Source organism: Lepisosteus platostomus, chromosome 13, assembly GCF_059453375.1.
Source record: "Lepisosteus platostomus isolate fLepPlt1 chromosome 13, fLepPlt1.hap1, whole genome shotgun sequence".
In the NCBI taxonomy this organism is placed as follows: Eukaryota; Metazoa; Chordata; class Actinopteri; order Semionotiformes; family Lepisosteidae; genus Lepisosteus; species Lepisosteus platostomus.
Window position 1 is genome coordinate 42,968,178 of NC_142623.1, and position 18,548 is coordinate 42,986,725.

Consider the following 18,548-nt stretch of genomic DNA (forward strand, 5'->3'; position numbering starts at 1 on the left):
AACATTTCTTGAAAAAAGCCCACAGACAGGGGTTGCTCATTGCTGCTACTGAGGCACAGAACAGAAGCCATCATCAGGGCCTTCTGCATCAAACTGTACCTGTAGCACCAGATTGCTCTGTGGTTGTATGTGGTCCGATATGGCTACCTATTTTTCACTCAGTAACACAGTTCTCACAGACATTTTTTTTTTTAAAAAGCATTTTTTCATACTGTTTTTTCAAAACTTTTTTCTAGCTGGATTTTATGGGATGAGTACTGTTAAAATACGCATATTGAAATAGGTTTGCTTTTGATGGCGCCAGTTTAGTGCAGCGGTTCTCCCCTGTGTTGCCCAGACTGGAATGGTCATGACGCTTGTGCCACTTAAGTCAAACGGCCATGCATTTCCGAAGTGCGCTCGCACATCCTTGTCTACAGCACGAAGTTAATGGCATGTACTGTATACAGTCCATGTGCTTTCATAGCAACGGAACAACGGAAATTCATATCGCTGTTGAATTTACATGGTGCATACTAATATATATTTTTTATGAATGCATAAACATGGAAATTCGCGTGTGCAGCACATTTCATTAGTAGATCCCCAAGACTAGCGTGCAAGTATGTAATAGGTATGCAATAAGAGTTTCAGAAGATATTTAGATTGAAGGCAATGCACCCTAACATGATGGTCACAAAATTGTCTCTTAACAATTGCACAAAGTCGTAACCATCGTTGCTGTACCCTGCCATCCATCAGTTTATTAAGAATCGTTCTTGGGTAACATCAGAATGCAATCAACATTTGTAAGAATGGATGACGGGAGTTTCGTAATTATGACAAAGCGAAAAGGCGGTTTAATCAATGTTTTTTTAAGCAAAAGTCTCTTGTAAGTGTCCATACCTTAACAGTGTGTAATGTCACCGGGGTGTGTCCGAATATTGCGGGGTATACTGCAGTAACAAGTGGAATGATTTTAATACCAGGAACTTGAACTTCAGACAGTCCCAGTCACCCAAGACATACAGAAGGAAAACGTTTCTGTGGTTTGAAGGTAAAACCGTATATTTTATGCCTTTTGGATAGTAATGTTTAGAAAGTCAGCTTAAACGTTTTTATTTAGTGTTTTGGGGGACTGGGAACATGTTTTAGGAGCACTTTTGAAGAAGCCCGTTAACGCTGAGCATTAGTTATTAGCTACTGTCCAGTTTTAATGCAATCCAAATTTAAGAAAAAAAGGTACAAGGACGTTAACGGTTAACCATCTTATATTATCCCAATTATTTTTTTCTGGCAAAACAGCACGCTTGCTTAAATTTAATGTTAAAGTTTTAAACATTAAAAAACAACCGTTCAGGATACTGTGGTCCAACTTGTTTATCAATTGAGGTATTAAAAGGACTATTAGGTCTGGCGAAAAGTGTGATTCTTCTAGAAAATGTACCAGCTGCTTTTTAATAGTTTATTTTTCTGTTGTGATGAATCGGCCCATTGCGCACAGTTCACCGTATACTTTAATTCTGAAGCGCATATAGATTTGCTCCTCATTGCAGGTCGAGGAATACAGCGCGATCACGTTTGTGAATCTGAAGCAGAGTAAACGTTGCACTCAATTAATCAGCGAGTCCTCTGTGGAAAGCATCCATACTTACTGTAATTCATATTTTAACACGGGGCATGATAGTGCTCAAAATATTTACTTATTTAAGATATAAATACTTATTACTTATTAAATATTAATATATTTAAGAGTGTAAAACCCACAGACCTGGGGCTGAAGACTAGTGCCTATTTATTGCGTTGAAATTAAACAACATACAGTATTGGCCAAACACAACAAATACGTTTACTTCTCAAATTGCGACATGTTTTCGTCAAGCGCACGCAGGGGAAGAAAGAGCGTAATTCAAGGCACCGTGATGCTGTCTTCTTCAGTTCTTACTGTACCTACCGGCCACCATCACCTGTCATGCTCAGTGGGTGTCCTCTGATCTCACCAGGGTGCCGGGACGTGGGAAGAGTTCTTTTACAGTTAATTAACCTAGCTTTATCAGTCTGCGTGATATAGGCCCTTGACTTTCGACTGTGGATGTCAAACTTGGTTCCTTTGGATGCCTGTGGTGAATGGCAGGTTGCAAAAACATTTCGAATTTGCTGACCCAGATCCTCACTCCTAACGTTTCACATTTCAGATACTCATTATTGTTACTGTTACTCCTTCGGTGTAAGGGTGTTGCACAAGTTAGCAGAACGCATCGAAATGAATAACTCAGTTAAGAGACAGGGTTTTTGTATCTGTCATTCAAGGTGTTATTTTTGAAGTCCAGGGCCTGATTGGTAGTGGTGTAGCTCGATGTCAGGACCGCGCAGGTGATGACAGTGTCTACAGTGCCAGGCAGAGAGAGAGAGAGACTGCAGGGTCTATAGACTGAAATTCGTGAAGTCAGGAAGGGCAGTTGTGACATTTACAGGTACTTAATCCCTCCCCATGAGGCATAGGGGTGAGAGAGTGAGGACATGGGGGTGAGAGAGTGAGGGTGAGAGTGAGGACATGGGGGTATGTCGCATGTAGGACACAATCAGCCGGACGCGTGGGGTCTATCCAGTCTAAATGCTGTGCTGTCCTTCTCTCCCAGGCCCGTACCCTGACCTCCCAATGAGCAGCACGGACAGCCATGGAGACACAGGCGCTGCCCCGGTGAAGATTCCCAGTCTCCGCCAGGACGTCCCGGCTCGCGTGAGACCCCCTTCCGCCTCCCTCAGTAAAGTGCAGGACAGGGCAGCCCTGAGTCCAGCTCACAGAGCGCGGGGGCGAGGGGCAGAGCAGGGGCAGGTGTGAGCTGAAAGAACAAGCTCTGAGAGTCATCCTGTCGCTCTGTCGTTCCGCACGATTCATTCACTTTAGACGTCGTTCGTTACAGTAATAATGAGAACCAAAGGTATATAGTGCCTTTCTCTGTGTGCAAAACAGAACACAGTCAGGGTAGTGGCTGATATGCTGTTAAGAAAGGGATTCCTGTGTTTACTGTACAAAAGCCCGGACTAAATTCAACCCCTTCCCAACGCCCAAGACACCTTATAGCAGTTGAAGTACTGGAGTGAGATGCTTCAGCCACAGATGAGTAAGACAGAATGATCGGCCTCCCCATTAATGAGCTGGGCTGAGCAGGGCAGGCACATGCAGGAGCTCCCAGCCACCGAGCAGAGCCCTCTGGGGAGGAGAGCTGGCACTGAGACCTCTGACAGCCAGCTGTAATCCACTCCCTGCTCTCTGGAAACACGTTTCTGATTTTCACAAGATCAACCTGGGGAGGATATCTCCTTACTCACCTAGGAAACACCTACTGTATGTTTCCCAGGTGAGCCGAAAGAAAGTCTGCTCTTTTATCTCGATCGGATTTGAGCTAGACGTTTTCTGATTTGAGATTTCAGCAGTGTTGTGGTAAATAAATGCTGAGGGCAAAGACGGTAGCTCCTGAGTGGACACCCACTGGTGAGTGGACTCGGGGGGGAGGTTCAGGCCAAATTTCACCAGCACTCTAATGAAAAAGATGGAAATTATTTTAGCCAGTTGCATTTATCAGAAAGGCTGGCTATGCTGAACTGACAGAATAGCTGCTACTGTAAATTCCCTGTGCAACAGGTTGAAGAGCTGAAGCTGAAACAGAGTTTCAATTACAGACCTTTTCTGGCAACTAACTCACCTTAACAGCTGAGCTGCGCAGCCTGTTCTCCTGCAGGTCCCTGACAGCTCTTAGCAGTAATTAGTGGACTGCGGATACGTAAGGAATTGCTTTTTATTTATATTCAAACCCCTTTTTGCTATTTTGGTACTACAGGAAAAACAAGGTTAGTGCCATGATTTGATGTGTTGTACTGATATAAACACATTGATTGTGATGTTTCCTGATGTACATACATTGGTGTGCTTTAAAGATTTTTTTAGAATTTTAGATTTAGTTTTATAAATAACAAATTATTTGTTGTAGTGAAGAGGTTTTTTATTGTTTTTTATTCAGTGTGAGCATACGATATCTCATGGAATATATAACTGTATGGAGCTCAGATACAGTATATATAGAGTAGTGTAGAAAGGGACCGTTTCGGATTCTGGGTTTATCTGTCCTAGGATGTACTTTATGACGGGCTTATCAGGAAACTATAATCACTTGTGTGAGAGCGCCACCTGCTGGACAAGCGTGGTCTGTCCAGGACAGGTTTAACTGCTTTGTTCTGAAAACCAGTACAGCTAGAGGGGATCGTTTTCAGTTGTTCTGTAGTTTCAGTTCTTTGGTCAGCCAGTGTGCGGCAGTGTGTTCGTGCTTTCTTAGGCCTGTTAAAACGTTCTGAAAGCAAAGAGAAGAAGGGGGCAGAAAGAAGGTGAAAAGAAACAACAATTTCAGGGTTAAAGAGCAAGATGAAGTACAGTTTAAAAACGAGGTGACCTTTGCAGGCAGTCTCCATACCCTCACAATGCAGCCACAGCACAGTGCGAGAGATAAGTATTAAGACAGGCAAGATGATAAGAAAGATTGCAAACAGAAACACTGGATGATAATAATAATAATAATAATAATAATAATCCTTACCAAAATGATTTGGAATGTAAGACTTAAATATAAATGGCATCATTAAATTAATATAAAGGGCTCACTGACAGGTACTGTAAAGGAGTGAAGACGTGTCTCTGACGCACTGCCCACTGCTGACAACAATCTTCCCTTCCAATTAGCAAGAAAGTAATTAAGAGTATCCAAAAGTTTGTTTAAAAATGACTTTTAGTACAACTGTATACACAACATCCATGAATAAAGGCCTGTAACTGTTTTTAAACAGTTCACCTGTTTTTTTTGTTGTTCGACTGACACACGATACCAATACTGCACAGCCTGGCTAAGAAGAAGCTGTCACTGGGGTATAATGTGGTGTTTGTGAGGCAGAAGCACAGGTTAGTTTTCTAAGCTTCATTCCTGTGCCTGATGCCTGTGTCGCTGCCGAAAGAGCTGAGGTCATGTTTCTAGACCATTCTGACCACATGAGAGCTGCACACACTGGTGCTGTATCTCTGTTCCGCTGCTGTGGTTGGGGCTGTGACTGGGCACAGAAGGGCACTGAGAATCTGACATCATGTGAATCTCAGTTCATGTGCTAAGACTCAGAAACGTGAAAGCATATTGTAGCAATAAACAGCCGTAGGAGAAGTGCAAGTCACAGACTCTGTGAGTAGCTTTGTGGTGTTATGTGGTTGTGTCTGGGGCTTGTGGTGTTGAAGGGGTTGGGTAGCTGTGTGGAGCAGTGGTCAGGGCTCTGCATTAGTCTCGGGAAGGTGAGATGCTGCTGCATGATAATATATAGATGGATGATGATTTTTGTTACTTTGGATAAAAGCCTCAGCCAGATAAAATGTTAATAATTAAGAAAAAAATTACACATTTCTGTATGTGCAAGAGAGCTACCCTGTCAAACTGCACAGCAGTGTTTCTGAATATGACTTTGGTGTGAGACCACTCTGTGGAGTGCGATTAAAAGAATCCCAACTCACTTTCACCTCCTCCCCACTAAGCTGGACAAATCTTCTTCTCCAGCACGTGTGCTCTAAAGTACAGGGAAGAATAGAATTTCGTTTTCCTAGTTTGAGCACAGCTTTGTCTTGTTTCTTCTGCTTCTTTTGAAGGTTGATAAGATCCTGACTTTGCACCAAAAATCTTTGCTGCTGCATCACTTCATCAGATCCTAACAATCCAGCCTTCAATCTGAAGACTGTCAGAGTCACGTCTGTGAAATGATAGCCTCGGTAGAGATCACGGAGAGTCGAGCCAGTCTGGTTCACCTGTATCGCAGATGTTGTCCTGCTATACTGGACGCTTGTCCTGATCCAGAAAGTCCCCTGCAGGTCGAGGAATGGCTGCAGCCCTTCAGACTCTCCTGGGAGAAGCTGCGGGACATCTCCAGCCGGCTGCTCAGGGACATGGAGAAGGGCCTGGACAAGCACAGCCACCGCGGAGCCCCAGTCAAGATGCTGCCCACGTTCGTGAGGTCCACTCCAGACGGAACAGGTGCATAGAGATACAGCCGGGGTTTCAGCTGGGACAGCAGTGACTCGGGGGGTCTGGAGGTTTTATCTGGAGATGGCGATGGGCGGCTGTGAGGTGCTTCAGTCAGTGAATGTGCTCTCTCACAGCGCAGGGCCCGGCTCACAGGCCTGAGCGACTGAGCGTGGTTCTTCATGAACCAAATTTCACAAATAAATGAAAGCCGAGGTTTCTTCTCTTGGAGCTACTAACTTCTTCTACTGACTAGCTCCAAAAATCTTTTTTTTCAACTGAAAAGTCTTCCACGGATGAAGTCTCTCTCTGATACTGTTCCAACAGTCCATTGCTTCCTTCTGCTCCACTCTTCTGCACAAAGAGAATCTTCCTTTGCTCATCCCGGTTTGGCTATGTTGGAAGTCTCCACTTCCTGGTTTTGTCTGTCACCTGACCAATTGTCTTCCATCGATTGCTCAGGTGACTGAGGATGGCAGGTCATTCCCAACTGCCTTCTGGGGAATGTGGTTTTAGACAAGAACCTCCACCCTGAGGCCCTCCTGCATGGGTGCTCAATGAACATGGGACAGCAATTAGCATTGACAGCCAGGGTTTCACACATTCACAGGGCTAACAGTCCGGACCTCCATGAGTTTGTGTGCGCGCCCTCACTGACCCAGCGGGCCTCTCCTGTTTCCACAGAGTCGGGTGACTTCCTCGCGCTGGATTTGGGAGGGACCAACTTCCGAGTGCTGCACGTCCGAGTGGAGGAGACCATGAAGAAAGTGGTGAAGATGGAAAGCCAGACGTGTCCTGTACCTCAGGAGATCATGCTGGGCACAGGCACACAGGTCAGTTGTCTTCAGCCCAGGGTCCCCTGTGTGCTGTGACTCCAGGTCTGGAGCAGGCTCTGCGTCTGGCTGTGTAAAACCGTGGTGTTGTACAGAGGCCGGAATGAACGCTGGAGCAGCAGGAGGCAGTGTTCTTCAGCGCCTGTCCTGAAATCCACTGGAATTTCACCCTCGTCCACTCTCGCATATAAGCAGTCACAGCCGCGCAGCAGACATTCCCAGTGCTGTGTTGTCTTTCTTCATTTCTTTCTAGCTGCTTAACCCATTTAAAGGGGAACTGCAATGCTATTTTCATATTTTGGGGGTTAGAAAGAATCAGCATTGATGAGCGCATTTCAAACCGCAGTAACAATAAAATGTGCACAGTAATGTGTAAAACCTCAATTTTTCAGGACCAAATAGACTACATTTCCAGGTTTGCGCAGCGCCATGTTCTGTAATTCAGAGCGAGGCGGCATAACTTCCAGTGACGTATGCGGACCTGTGATGTTGTAAACAAGCAGGCTTGTAAAACCCATCTCTTTTAATCCAATAGAAAATATTGCTTTCAATTTCAAGATGGTTTTTTAATCTTCCAGCAGGGTAAAGCGCACTAAACACATTCCTCCACACACACACATCTCTCCCGGATCAGTGTTGTTTTGTCGCTGTAAGCTGTATTTCCGCTATGGAGGCCTGACAGAGCTGCCCTGTGTTTCTCGAACGGAACCGCACAGCTGTTCGACCACATCGCGGCCTGCCTGGCGGACTTCCTCGAGTCTCAGGGCATCAAGCACCAGGTCCTGCCACTGGGCTTCACCTTCTCCTTCCCCTGCACGCAGAAAGGAATTGACAAGGTGGGTCCCTCTACAGGCAGCAGGCAGCAGTGGAGGACGAGCCCTTTGACCGGAAAAGTTTGGTTTTAAGCTGGATGGTCAAACATCAATATTATGGCCAGCAGCCATATCACCCTGCAACTCACCACTGGCAGCCCACTGGAGGTGGGAACCCGGTCAGTACCTGGATGGGAGACTCCTGGGAAAGACTAAGGTTGCTGCTGGAAGAGGTGTTAGTGGGGCCAGCGGGGGCGCTCACCCTGCAGTCTATGTGGGTCCTAATGCCCTAGTATAGTGACGGGGACACTGTACTGTAAACAGGCGCTGTTCCTTCGGATGAGACGTAAAACCAAGGTCCTCTGAAGTGGCTTCGTTACTCTGCTCTCCTCCCCACTGATAGCTGACGTGTGGTGAGCGTTCTGGCGCACTATGGCTGCTGTCGCATCATCCAGGTGGGGCTGCACACTGGTGGTGATGGAGGAGATCACCATTACCTGTAAAGCGCTTTGAGTGGAGCGTCCAGAAAACAGCTGTATAAACAATTAATTATTATTATAATGCATGTGACCAGTGTAAAATAAGCTTAATTAAGAAAATATTTTCATACACTTTTTAATACAAACTTGTGCATTTGTATGTATTGCATTGTAGTCTGAAATATGTATATTGCTCCCCTGTGTGCTGTTGTAGACAGTTTTATGAGGAATTTTTAGTAGGGATTTAAAGTTGAAACTAGCTCGTACGTGGAAAGATTTTAATACATAGGGCTAAATTACACTGTTGCTAAATTGAACATTATTATGATATATTTAAATATTCCTTTTTTTTATTTTGTTTTGAACAGTTAGCCTTGCATTCAAAAGTGTTTTTCATTGGTTCAATAAGGCTTGTGGGTTTCTAGAATGAGCCCTGCTGTTGATGTCTGATACCCTCATTTCTTTCAAGAAGCAGCTGGATGAGAACCTCTGATCTTTGAACCAAATGATCTAGATGAGCTGAGTGGCTCCTCTCATCTCTGACCTGTCCTGTGTCCTCAAACAGCCTCTCACAGGTCTCTCTCCCTCTGCTGTTGCAGAGTTATTTGATTTGCTGGACCAAGGGCTTCAAATGCTCAGGAGTAGAGGGACAGGATGTGGCCAAACTGCTCAAAGACGCCATCCACAGGCGGGGGGTGAGTGAGAAGATCTCGGGCTGCTCTGAGCTGCTCAGAGCTACGAGCTGTACCTACAGTAACTTCCTGTGTCTTAGACGACGGGGACGATGGCATATTTTATTTCTGACATACGATCGGAGAGCCTGGAAGCTTTTGCTGACTTTGAAGCCTGCACATGTAGCAGGAGACCATTAAGGTACCAAAAAAAGATGTTGTATTTGTTTTTTAACTTAAATATAATTGTCTTAAGTCTCTTCGGAGCGTGAAAGCACAGCTCGGTCTTTTAGCCGTCCAGGTGAAAATGCATGAGCCTTGCTGAGCCCCCCGTGGCTGTGCTTGCTCTCACTGGGCACTCGCATGACCTGCCTCTAGGCTCACTGGGCCTGACAGGAGCAGAAGCCCACTGTGTTGGGCCACCGGAGGGAAGAAAGGCCGCTTGAGCTGGACGTGTCTCAGAGTCCTGTCCCCTTCATGCTGATTGGAATGGGGTTCTGTTTCACGGGAGGTTACAGTGGGACAGCGAGGGCCGGCGTGGGGGAGGCTCACTGTGACGCGGCCCCTGCTTCTCGGCCATCTGCTCTCCCGCCAGGATTACGACATCGGTTCGGTGGCCATGGTCAACGACACGGTGGGGACGATGATGAGCTGCGGGTACCGAGACCAGAGCTGCGAGATCGGCATGATCGTCGGTGAGACGCGGCGAAGCGAGATTCCCGCCGCAGCGAGGCGGAGAGCTGGATCACACCGGGTAAAGCGTTTCTGCCGCTGTTGCAGGAACCGGGACGAACGCGTGCTACATGGAGGACATGAAGAACGTGAAGAGGGTGGAGGGAGAGGATGGCCACATGTGCATAAATATGGAGTGGGGTGGCTTCGGGGACGACGGGTCTCTGAGCGACGTCCAGACCGAATTTGACCTGGAGGTGGATCGCCGCTCCCTCAATCCTGGTCAGCACATGTGGGTGCCACCGAATTTCTTTCTCTCTTTTTCCAAACTTTTTATCTAGCGATGAAAGGGTTTACAAATAGAACATAACCAAAAAAAACAGAATAAACATTTGCCTTCATCTTACATTTCTGTTAAATTGTATACATGAAATGAACTGTTAACACAACACCAGCAGGTATGGAGGGCCATACAAAAAAAAATAAAACTTTTTGATAAGAAACACAACCAACAACAGAAAAATTCCCACATAGGTATCACTGCACATTTTCTCGTAAACTAGAATCAGGTCCCTGTAGGGAGATAAATTTAATCCAAGTTTCCCAGTATTTGCTATACCTTTCTGCCTGCAATCTGAGAGAAAAATGTATTTTTTCCATTATATAGATTTCATCCACAACATTAACCCATTGTGCACGTGCTGGAGGTTCTTTTATAAGCCATATTCATGTTATTGCTTTTTTACTATCTGCTAGAAGTAAAGGATAGTATATATCTATCCTTTACTTCAATATCATGAAAGTCAACATTGTCCAAGTATATAACAGGAAATTCAAATGGTATATTCACATTTACTAAATTATTAAGAGTTATATGTATAGATTTCCAGTATTGGTGTATTTCTGGGCATGACCACAATATGTGTGAATGAGTTGCATCTTGCTCCACATAATCTCCCACCAAATTTCTTTCTAACGGCCTCCTCAAGGGCCAGATTCCAGCGGGTCTTATTGGTCTCATGGTGCCCTGAAGTTAAAAGACGAAACAGGATAACAGATCCACGATACAAAGGCTGTGGCTTTAGCTGTATGACATAAATGTTTGAAACAAACTGAACTGCAGTGTAATTAGTTGCCCTGTGTCTGCAGTGTCATTTTTGTGAGAGTGACCCTGTGTGTTGTTCCTGTGAGGGTCAGTGACTCTGTGTGTCTGCAGTGTTGTTCCTGTGAGTGTCAGTGACTCTGTGTGTCTGCAGTGTTGTTCCTGTGAGTGTCAGAGACTCTGTGTGTCTGCAGTGTTGTTCCTGTGAGTGTCAGTGACTCTGTGTGTCTGCAGTGTTGTTCCTGTGAGTGTCAGTGACTCTGTGTGTCTGCAGTGTTGTTCCTGTGAGTGTCAGTGACTCTGTGTGTCTGCAGTGTTGTTCCTGTGAGGGTCAGTGACTCTGTGTGTCTGCAGTGTTGTTCCTGTGAGTGTCAGTGACTCTGTGTGTCTGCAGTGTTGTTCCTGTGAGTCTCAGTGACTCTGTGTGTCTGCAGTGTTGTTCCTGTGAGTGTCAGTGACTCTGTGTGTCTGCAGTGTTGTTCCTGTGAGTGTCAGAGACTCTGTGTGTCTGCAGTGTTGTTCCTGTGAGGGTCAGTGACTGTGCTGCTGTGTTTGACTCGAGCAGGTTTGAAAAGATGATCAGTGGGATGTACCTTGGAGAGCTGGCCCGACTGGTTCTGATCAGACTGGCCCAGGAGAAGCTGCTGTTCGGGGGAGAGATGTCTGAGGCCCTGCTCACTCCAGGCAAATTTGAAACGAAGCACATTTCTGAAATTGAGGAGTATGTGTGAAAGGAGCCCACTTACCTACACAGAACTGTAAACACTAGGCCTTGAGCAAGGATAAAAACAGTAGTACAAATGTGACCTGCTCTTCCACACTCTATTTGCTATTTCTTTGATTGACAACTCTAAAGAAGATTTGAATCGAGCCAGAGTAAATCTTATCCATTAATTTTATTCATTGATTTGAATAAATGATATCCGTTGATTTTATCCATTAATTTTATAAAAATGTTCTGCCTCGCAGAGTCAGAACATTTTTCAAAAATGTATTTTCCAGAGTTAAAAGCAAAATTCTAATTAATGAAACTGGTTCTTAGAGAATTGCTCTCTCACAAACAAATGTACAAAGATGAGCAGTATACAAATCTTGGCTCTCGTCTGTTCAATTATTGAAACATTCAGATCATTCCATATGTATATCGCAGTGTATGAAAGATCTCATTCATATCTCTGCAGACAGTGGGAAGAGCAGCAAGTACAAACTGGCTCCTCACTTCCTTTTACCTGTAAATGATACAACATGTCTGCAAGACCACACACAGAATCCACAGTTCCTAAGCGCTGTCCCACATTTATCACCAAGTTTCCAGTTCGATTCGGACAATTCCACAACTCTGCAGAGCAAAACTAGTTTAAAACTTGTTTTTATTATCTTGGAAGTTACTGTAGCTGCATGAAATGGATGTTATGAGAGACACTGTGCGACCTTACTACAGCGTGTAGTATTATAATGTCTTTCATGTTAGACTTGACACTGTTTTTGTCCTGTGCTCGGTGCTCTTGTCTCTTGCGGGCTGTGCACGTTTTTTTAAATTTTTCAGTTGTTAGCAGAAAACAGGATGAGGATAATTTGGTCCAAAATAACATTTTTTCTTGGCTGTGAAAAGGTGTGTCAGTGTGTCGTGACGGTTAGCGAGCTTTAAAACACTGGGGCCGGAGGCCTGGCCTGACGACGCCTCTTGTGCCTCTCCGCTGTGTGTGCTAGGGACCGCAATGGGCTGACTCGGGCCAGAGAGATCCTGGAAGACCTGGGGCTGCGTCCCACCGGGGAGGACTGTGGGATTGTGCGGCACGTGTGCAGCACTGTGTCCACGCGCTCCGCCCACCTCTGCGCCGCTGCCCTGGCAACCGTCGCCAACCGGATCCGTAGCAACCGCGGCCTGGACCATCTCCGCACCACGGTGGGGGTGGATGGCACCGTCTACAAAAAACACCCCAAGTAAGACTGTGAGGCAAGAGCCGGTTTAACGTGAGGCATTATTAGAAGGGGCAGCTGTGGGGCGACCAGATTGTTCAAGTTCAAGTTCAAGTTTATTGCCAGTATACTCATATACAGGTATACGGTATAACGAAATGCTATTTAGCTACCTCTCAGATGATACGTAGTACAAAAAAACAACAACAATACAATTGTATAATAAAAGCAGGACAGAGACAACAGGCAGTGTGCAAAAAAACAACAACAGGCAATGTGCAAAACAACAAAAAGGTAACAGGTAATGTGCAAAAACAACATCACTGTGAGGTTCAGATCATAGGTGAGAGGTGAGGTGAGAGTGAGAGAGGCTGGGAGTTTAATGGTTTGATAGTGCGGGGGTAAAAACTGTCTCTGAGTCTGGTAGTCCGGGCCCGAATGCTCCGGTACCGTTTTCCAGATGGTAGAAGGTCATACAGTCTGTAGCTGGGGTGTGTGGGGTCTTTGATGATGCTTAGAGCTTTCCTTGAGCACTGTCTATCATAAATGTCCTGTATAGATGGGAGGGCAACCCCAGTGATGGACTGGGCAGTTTTCACCACCCGCTGTAGGGCTTTGCGGTTCTGGACTTTGTCTTGTGAGTTCTTAGTGAGTTAACGTTGGTAAGTAGGGTGTTGGAGCTGTGGCTGTGCTTAAGGTTAGAGTTATCATTACATTCTAAGATCTGTGGAAACAATGTGACTTGCATGTGTTTGAACAGTAGCCAAAGATCACTTCCATCGTGCCTAGCCACTTGTTTTGCTTCGATAAGGAACTGTGAGACCCGGTCTTTTGCCTAATTCTGCAGCTGTCAGTAGAGAAAGTTAATAAAAACTGGTGATTATTGTTCTGATCAGTAATGTAGTTCACCACATTCCCTCAAATCATGCAGTAACGTTTCAATGTGTAAAAAGCTCTTTCTTACGTTTATTCTTTCAAAACCTGAAAGTCAACAAACAGCACTTCAGCAGGACATGGACTTGGAAATGTGTCCCCAGACATTAGGAACTGCCACGTGTCACCATCTGCATTACGTAAATGTTTGCAAAATGACCGTGAGCCTCCTTGACACAGACATGACCTGACACAACACCAGGCACAACACCAAGCAGACACGAACACCTCATCATCTGGCAGCTCGGCCTTGTGCATGATGCTGCAGGTACAGATACAGAAGACTGTTGTTCACCCCAGGGCTGTAGAGATATCGGGGGGGACAGCACATTTTCTGACATCACATGAGAGGATAGATGTGTGCTGTACAGGCCGTATTGTCCGTGTGCAGCACACCGGAGCTAGGCCGCGGCTCTGGCCGCGCGGAGTCACGGCGTGATGGGGGATTTGCGTCCAGCCCCCGAGCTGACGGCCGCGCCCCTGCCGCCCGCAGGTTCAGCGAGCGCCTGCAGCAGGCCCTGCGGACTCTGGCCCCGCGGTGCCAGGTCTCCTTCCTGCTCTCGGAGGACGGCAGCGGTAAGGGAGCCGCCATGGTGACGGCGGTGGCGCAGCGCCTGGCCGGCCAGTCGCGGCTGCTGGACGACAGCGAGGAGGACACCGCGGCGGAGGGGCGGTGCTGACCGCCGTCCCGGGACTCCTTCCTCCGCCCGGGGACCGTGAGCGGGGGGCGTCCCAGTCGCACCTCGAGCACGTGGTGGGAACCCCGCTTCAGAAGCTGGACCTCTTGTCTTCAGATAACGAACAGAATTAATCTCCCCCCCCCTCCCTCCCCTTCCCAGTTGCGTGGGTACAGTCCTTTTTGGGGTGCAGCGATCTTTTCTTCTCCGTAGTTATTAATGTGTTCTACCCCCTCTATATTTATTGACACCCGCGCGTGGTATTCTGTGGCGACCTCTCAGGTCCCGCCCGCCGGTGACACTCCTGCTGCGCGGGCCGGCCCTGTGCGCTGCTGCAGGGAGCTCTTAGGCCTGAGCCACACGAGCGAGAGGAAACCATCGCTCTGATCTCTCTCTTCCTTCAGCCAAGGAACATGCAGGCCAGTAAGTAAGCCTGGGGAAGGGCTGCCAGCCTCCTGTTATGGTTTTGTGAAGAAACAGTGAAACCCGGTCATTTGTTTTAAATAATTCAGTGAACGGCTTCTTTGACCATCGACAATGAGACTGGGGTTATCGCACTAGATCTTCCAGTTTGCCAGTGGCGGAGTTGGTGTTGAAGATACACGTAATGCTAAAAACAGTATTTTGAACATAGACGTGGGGTTTAAGAATCCTTTGACTCCCTGTCTGTCCTTCTAGCACCCCGACCGGACTGGAGCGTGGAACAGTATTCCTTTACAGAGTACTGGGATTTAAGACAAGCCACATGTTGCTGTAGTTTTCATATCCAAGCCACACTTGTCTGTCCCAGGAATTTCCCCCCCAGCCATTCTTGTCCCTGCTCACACAGCTGGGTGGGCCGGAGCCCCTGGGACACAGGACCTCACTCAAGGCACAACAGCAGAGTCTACAGCTGGGACTCGAACCCACAACCCACCAGTCATGAGAACAGAGATGTCTAGTTAACTATGTCACCCTAAACCCCCTCCATTTGCTGACGAGTTTCAAAATTAACCATTTTTAGGTCTATTGACTTCTTGCAGTGCAACATACAGTAATCATCTGCTGAGAACTGAATTTTGTCTTAGTAAATGAGAGCAGTGCATGCAGAATTTATACCGAGAAATTGTTCATTGGAAAATAATGGCACTTGAAACAGATTTCTCCAATGTCAGGAGCTGTGTTTTGAATTCAGGCTTTAGACCTAACTGAAGAACGTGAGATTGCGAAGTCAGACTAAATAATGAATACGATTTTTTTATAATTAAATTGATAATGTGTTAAAAACAAATTATGCTTAGTGATACTTGGTTTCACATCTGTGGACAGTTTGTAATGCAAAATGATAGGCAGTACATACATAATGTATGTGTAACAGTACTGCATATTCTCTACATGTATTCAATATAAGTACATAACATGTTGATTGAAATAAGTAATCTGTGAGACATCTCCCTGGTGCGAAGTACTGAATTGTATGAATTCAGTACTACTGCACAGCTATAATAATATAATCTCAGAGTCAGCCAGCATGGGAGAGGTTCGGTTTCATGGTAGAAGATATTCCTTGATTTTTTTCCCTCTCTGTTCTGAGCAGGCCATTCATTATTTTGTGTAATTCTCCGATATGACATTCCTATTCCAAAAGGCGCAAGACGATCTTGTTTGTAAATTTAAATTTAAGTTTAATTCAGTTTGTAAAAGCTGTATCTGAATCGTCATTTTAAAGGTGGCTCTGACCCTAGTGGAGGACAGAGAAAATGGATTTCCAGGGCCAGAGTTTTGCAGGCTTTATGAGCTGAGCTAGACAGAGACGACTTAACTAGTCATCAGACTGAGTTCATCCAAGCACCTGAGAGATTAATGATATCACTGACATCATCTTGAATGGTCTTGAATAGCTTTAAATTAATTTAAACAAATGCATCAAATTTATGGTAATAATACAGTTATACATACCTAAATATTGTATGCTGTCAATATACTGTAAAAGGGGCCAAAGTTGTTTCTAATGCTGAAGCACGTATTGAAAAGCACAGTGTTTAAATATTGCAATTTTTAATACATAATACTGGTTGCGCCGTGTAAAAAATCCTATTTTGACACATAATGGAATAAATCTTACTGGCATCGGCTTTGAATACCTTCCAAAATTTGAATGCAGATGAGATTTTTTTTTTAAACTCCCTATTTTCAATAGACATCATTTAAAACGTAAGAATTTGTCTGTAACAAGTAATAAGATAATATTTGAAAATTGGACTGTGGACAAGCAGGAGGAAATGTATGAGAAGCGACTTCATTGCTCTGCAAGAGTTTGTTTCAGAACGACGTAAGCTTAGCTTAGTTCTGCTTTTAAGAAACATAAAAAAGAGTTTTAGCTGTTACATGCCAAATCATGCAAGTGCTGCACAACATTCTTCTGAAATAATGTGTTGAAATTATATTTCTGTAAGTACAGTATAGTTTAAAGTATTACATTTTGATAAGTTTATAATACAACGTTTTGTTTCTTATTTATGGCTGACTGTGTTCATTGTGCTGGTGCTCTAATTGAATTTAAATAAAACCTGCAACAAAATAAATATGAGAAATAAAAGTTGTACTTTACTCTCTATGCATTGTTTTGAAAGCAAAAAATCTGAAAGCTTGAAAACACCAAGTCCACACCAAAGGAAAAAAGGTCCACACTCTCAAGTACGTTTATTCTCATGCACCTTATGCTCTGGATTTTTGTGTGGTTGTCATTAGCAATGAGCCTGAATAAGTGAATTGAAATAATGTTGATGGTAATCAGAGGCATTTTAACCCTTACGGTGCAGTGCTTTTGAATTGCACATGTAGTGAATTACAGAGATCCAATAACGACAGCGGCTCAACAAGAGGCTTGACACATTGTAACATCATTGCTGGACAAGGAATCAGAGTGCTGTGAAAAAGAACATAAAAACATAAGGGATTTTTGAAGTAAGAGGAAGCCTTTTGGCCCTTCTGGACATTTAGAAGTACCTTATTGATCCCAGGATCTCATCTAACCATTTCATGAAAGACATCACCATATCGGCTTCAACAACACGGCCATGTAGCTTGTTCCCTACCCCCACCACCCTCTGGGTAAAGAAGTGCCCCAATAACCATTTTCTTGGGTTTAGATGCACTTCCACGTAGTTTCCACTTCTGTCCACTGGTCCTTGTTTCACTGTTGAGTCTGAAGTCTACTGGAATGGCACTGTCAGTCTCTTTAATGATCTTAAAGGCAGCAGCCATGTCATCCTGCAACTCACTGAAGCTCAGCAGGTGTGAGCTTGGTCAGTACCTGGATGGGAGACCTCCTGGGAAAAAAACGAAGGTAGAGGAGTTAGTGGGGCCAGCAGGGGTCACTCACCCTGTGGTCTATGTGGGTCCTTATACTGTATGGGGACACTATATTGTAACAAAAAAAGGCCCCGTCCTTCAGATGAGACGTAAAACCGAGGTCCTGACTCTCTGTGGTCACTAAAAATCCCAGGGCGTCTCTCGAAAAGAGTAGAGGTGTTACCCAGGGGTTCTGGCCAGCTCTCCTCTCCACTGAGAGCTGGTGTGTGGGGGGCGTTCTGGTGCACTATGGCTGCCGTCGCATCATCCAGGTGGGGCTGCACACTGGTGGTGGTGGAGGGGATCCCCATTACCTGTAAAGCGCTTTGAGTGGAGGGTCCAGAAAAGTGCTATATAAGTGTAAGCAGTTATTATTATTATTAATAATAATAATAATAATAATAATGCCTTGTTGTGCTCTCTGTTCAAATCCTGCCTGTCAGAATGCTTGTGGTTGCTCGTCACTATACTCATTCCTAACCAGCATTATCTAGTCTGTAGCAAAGTGACCACAATTGTACAGAATATTCTTAATGAGGCTAAAGCTGATTTTCACAGCACACTTGATTTAAATTCTACACTTTTGACTGTGTCCTCACAATTGCTTGCCTTTTAATTGCTTTACTAAATTGTTTGGATGATGTAAACAATGTGACTCAGTGTTTCCCATTTTGTGTTTATAGTTTATGTTTTTACTACCTGCATGCAAAACCCTCTATTTGTCTACATACAGTAAAACATCATCTGCCAGGTGTTTTTTGCAATCTAGATTTTTTTACTAAATCTTTTTTAAATTAATTTTCTGCTAATTAAACCTCCATAACCTGAGCATTCATCCCCTTGTCTCCCCTTCAATAAATTATTAAATTATTGTCATCCCTTTAATAATTTAATAAATTTTCTATTAAACAGTGCTCAAATGGAATGCACACATTTCCACGAATAAAATACTTTCCCCACAGTAAAATGCACTTCACCTGTGTTGATTGTTTTCTCTTGAAGTATAAAATACACTTTTTTATTAAATTGTATTATTTAATAATCATTTTATTATTGTTGTGCTAAATATCAAGCACACCAAAGACAAATG

The 18,548-nt window shown here is 44.8% G+C and overlaps 1 protein-coding gene across 1 annotated transcript; it reads left to right on the forward strand.

Moving 5' to 3' along the window:
• The first annotated feature begins 718 nt into the window (after window positions 1–718).
• Window positions 719–16,714, forward strand: LOC148650706 (hexokinase-2-like). Its single transcript, XM_088604781.1, has 11 exons — window positions 719–1,036; window positions 2,619–2,719; window positions 5,876–6,038; window positions 6,711–6,859; window positions 7,576–7,695; window positions 8,750–8,845; window positions 9,417–9,516; window positions 9,602–9,785; window positions 11,161–11,316; window positions 12,306–12,539; window positions 13,942–16,714. The coding sequence occupies exons 2-11, from the start codon at window positions 2,639–2,641 to the stop codon at window positions 14,126–14,128; spliced, it is 1,470 nt and encodes a 489-aa protein (XP_088460907.1). The 5' UTR covers window positions 719–1,036; window positions 2,619–2,638; the 3' UTR covers window positions 14,129–16,714.
• Window positions 16,715–18,548: the final 1,834 nt, after the last annotated feature.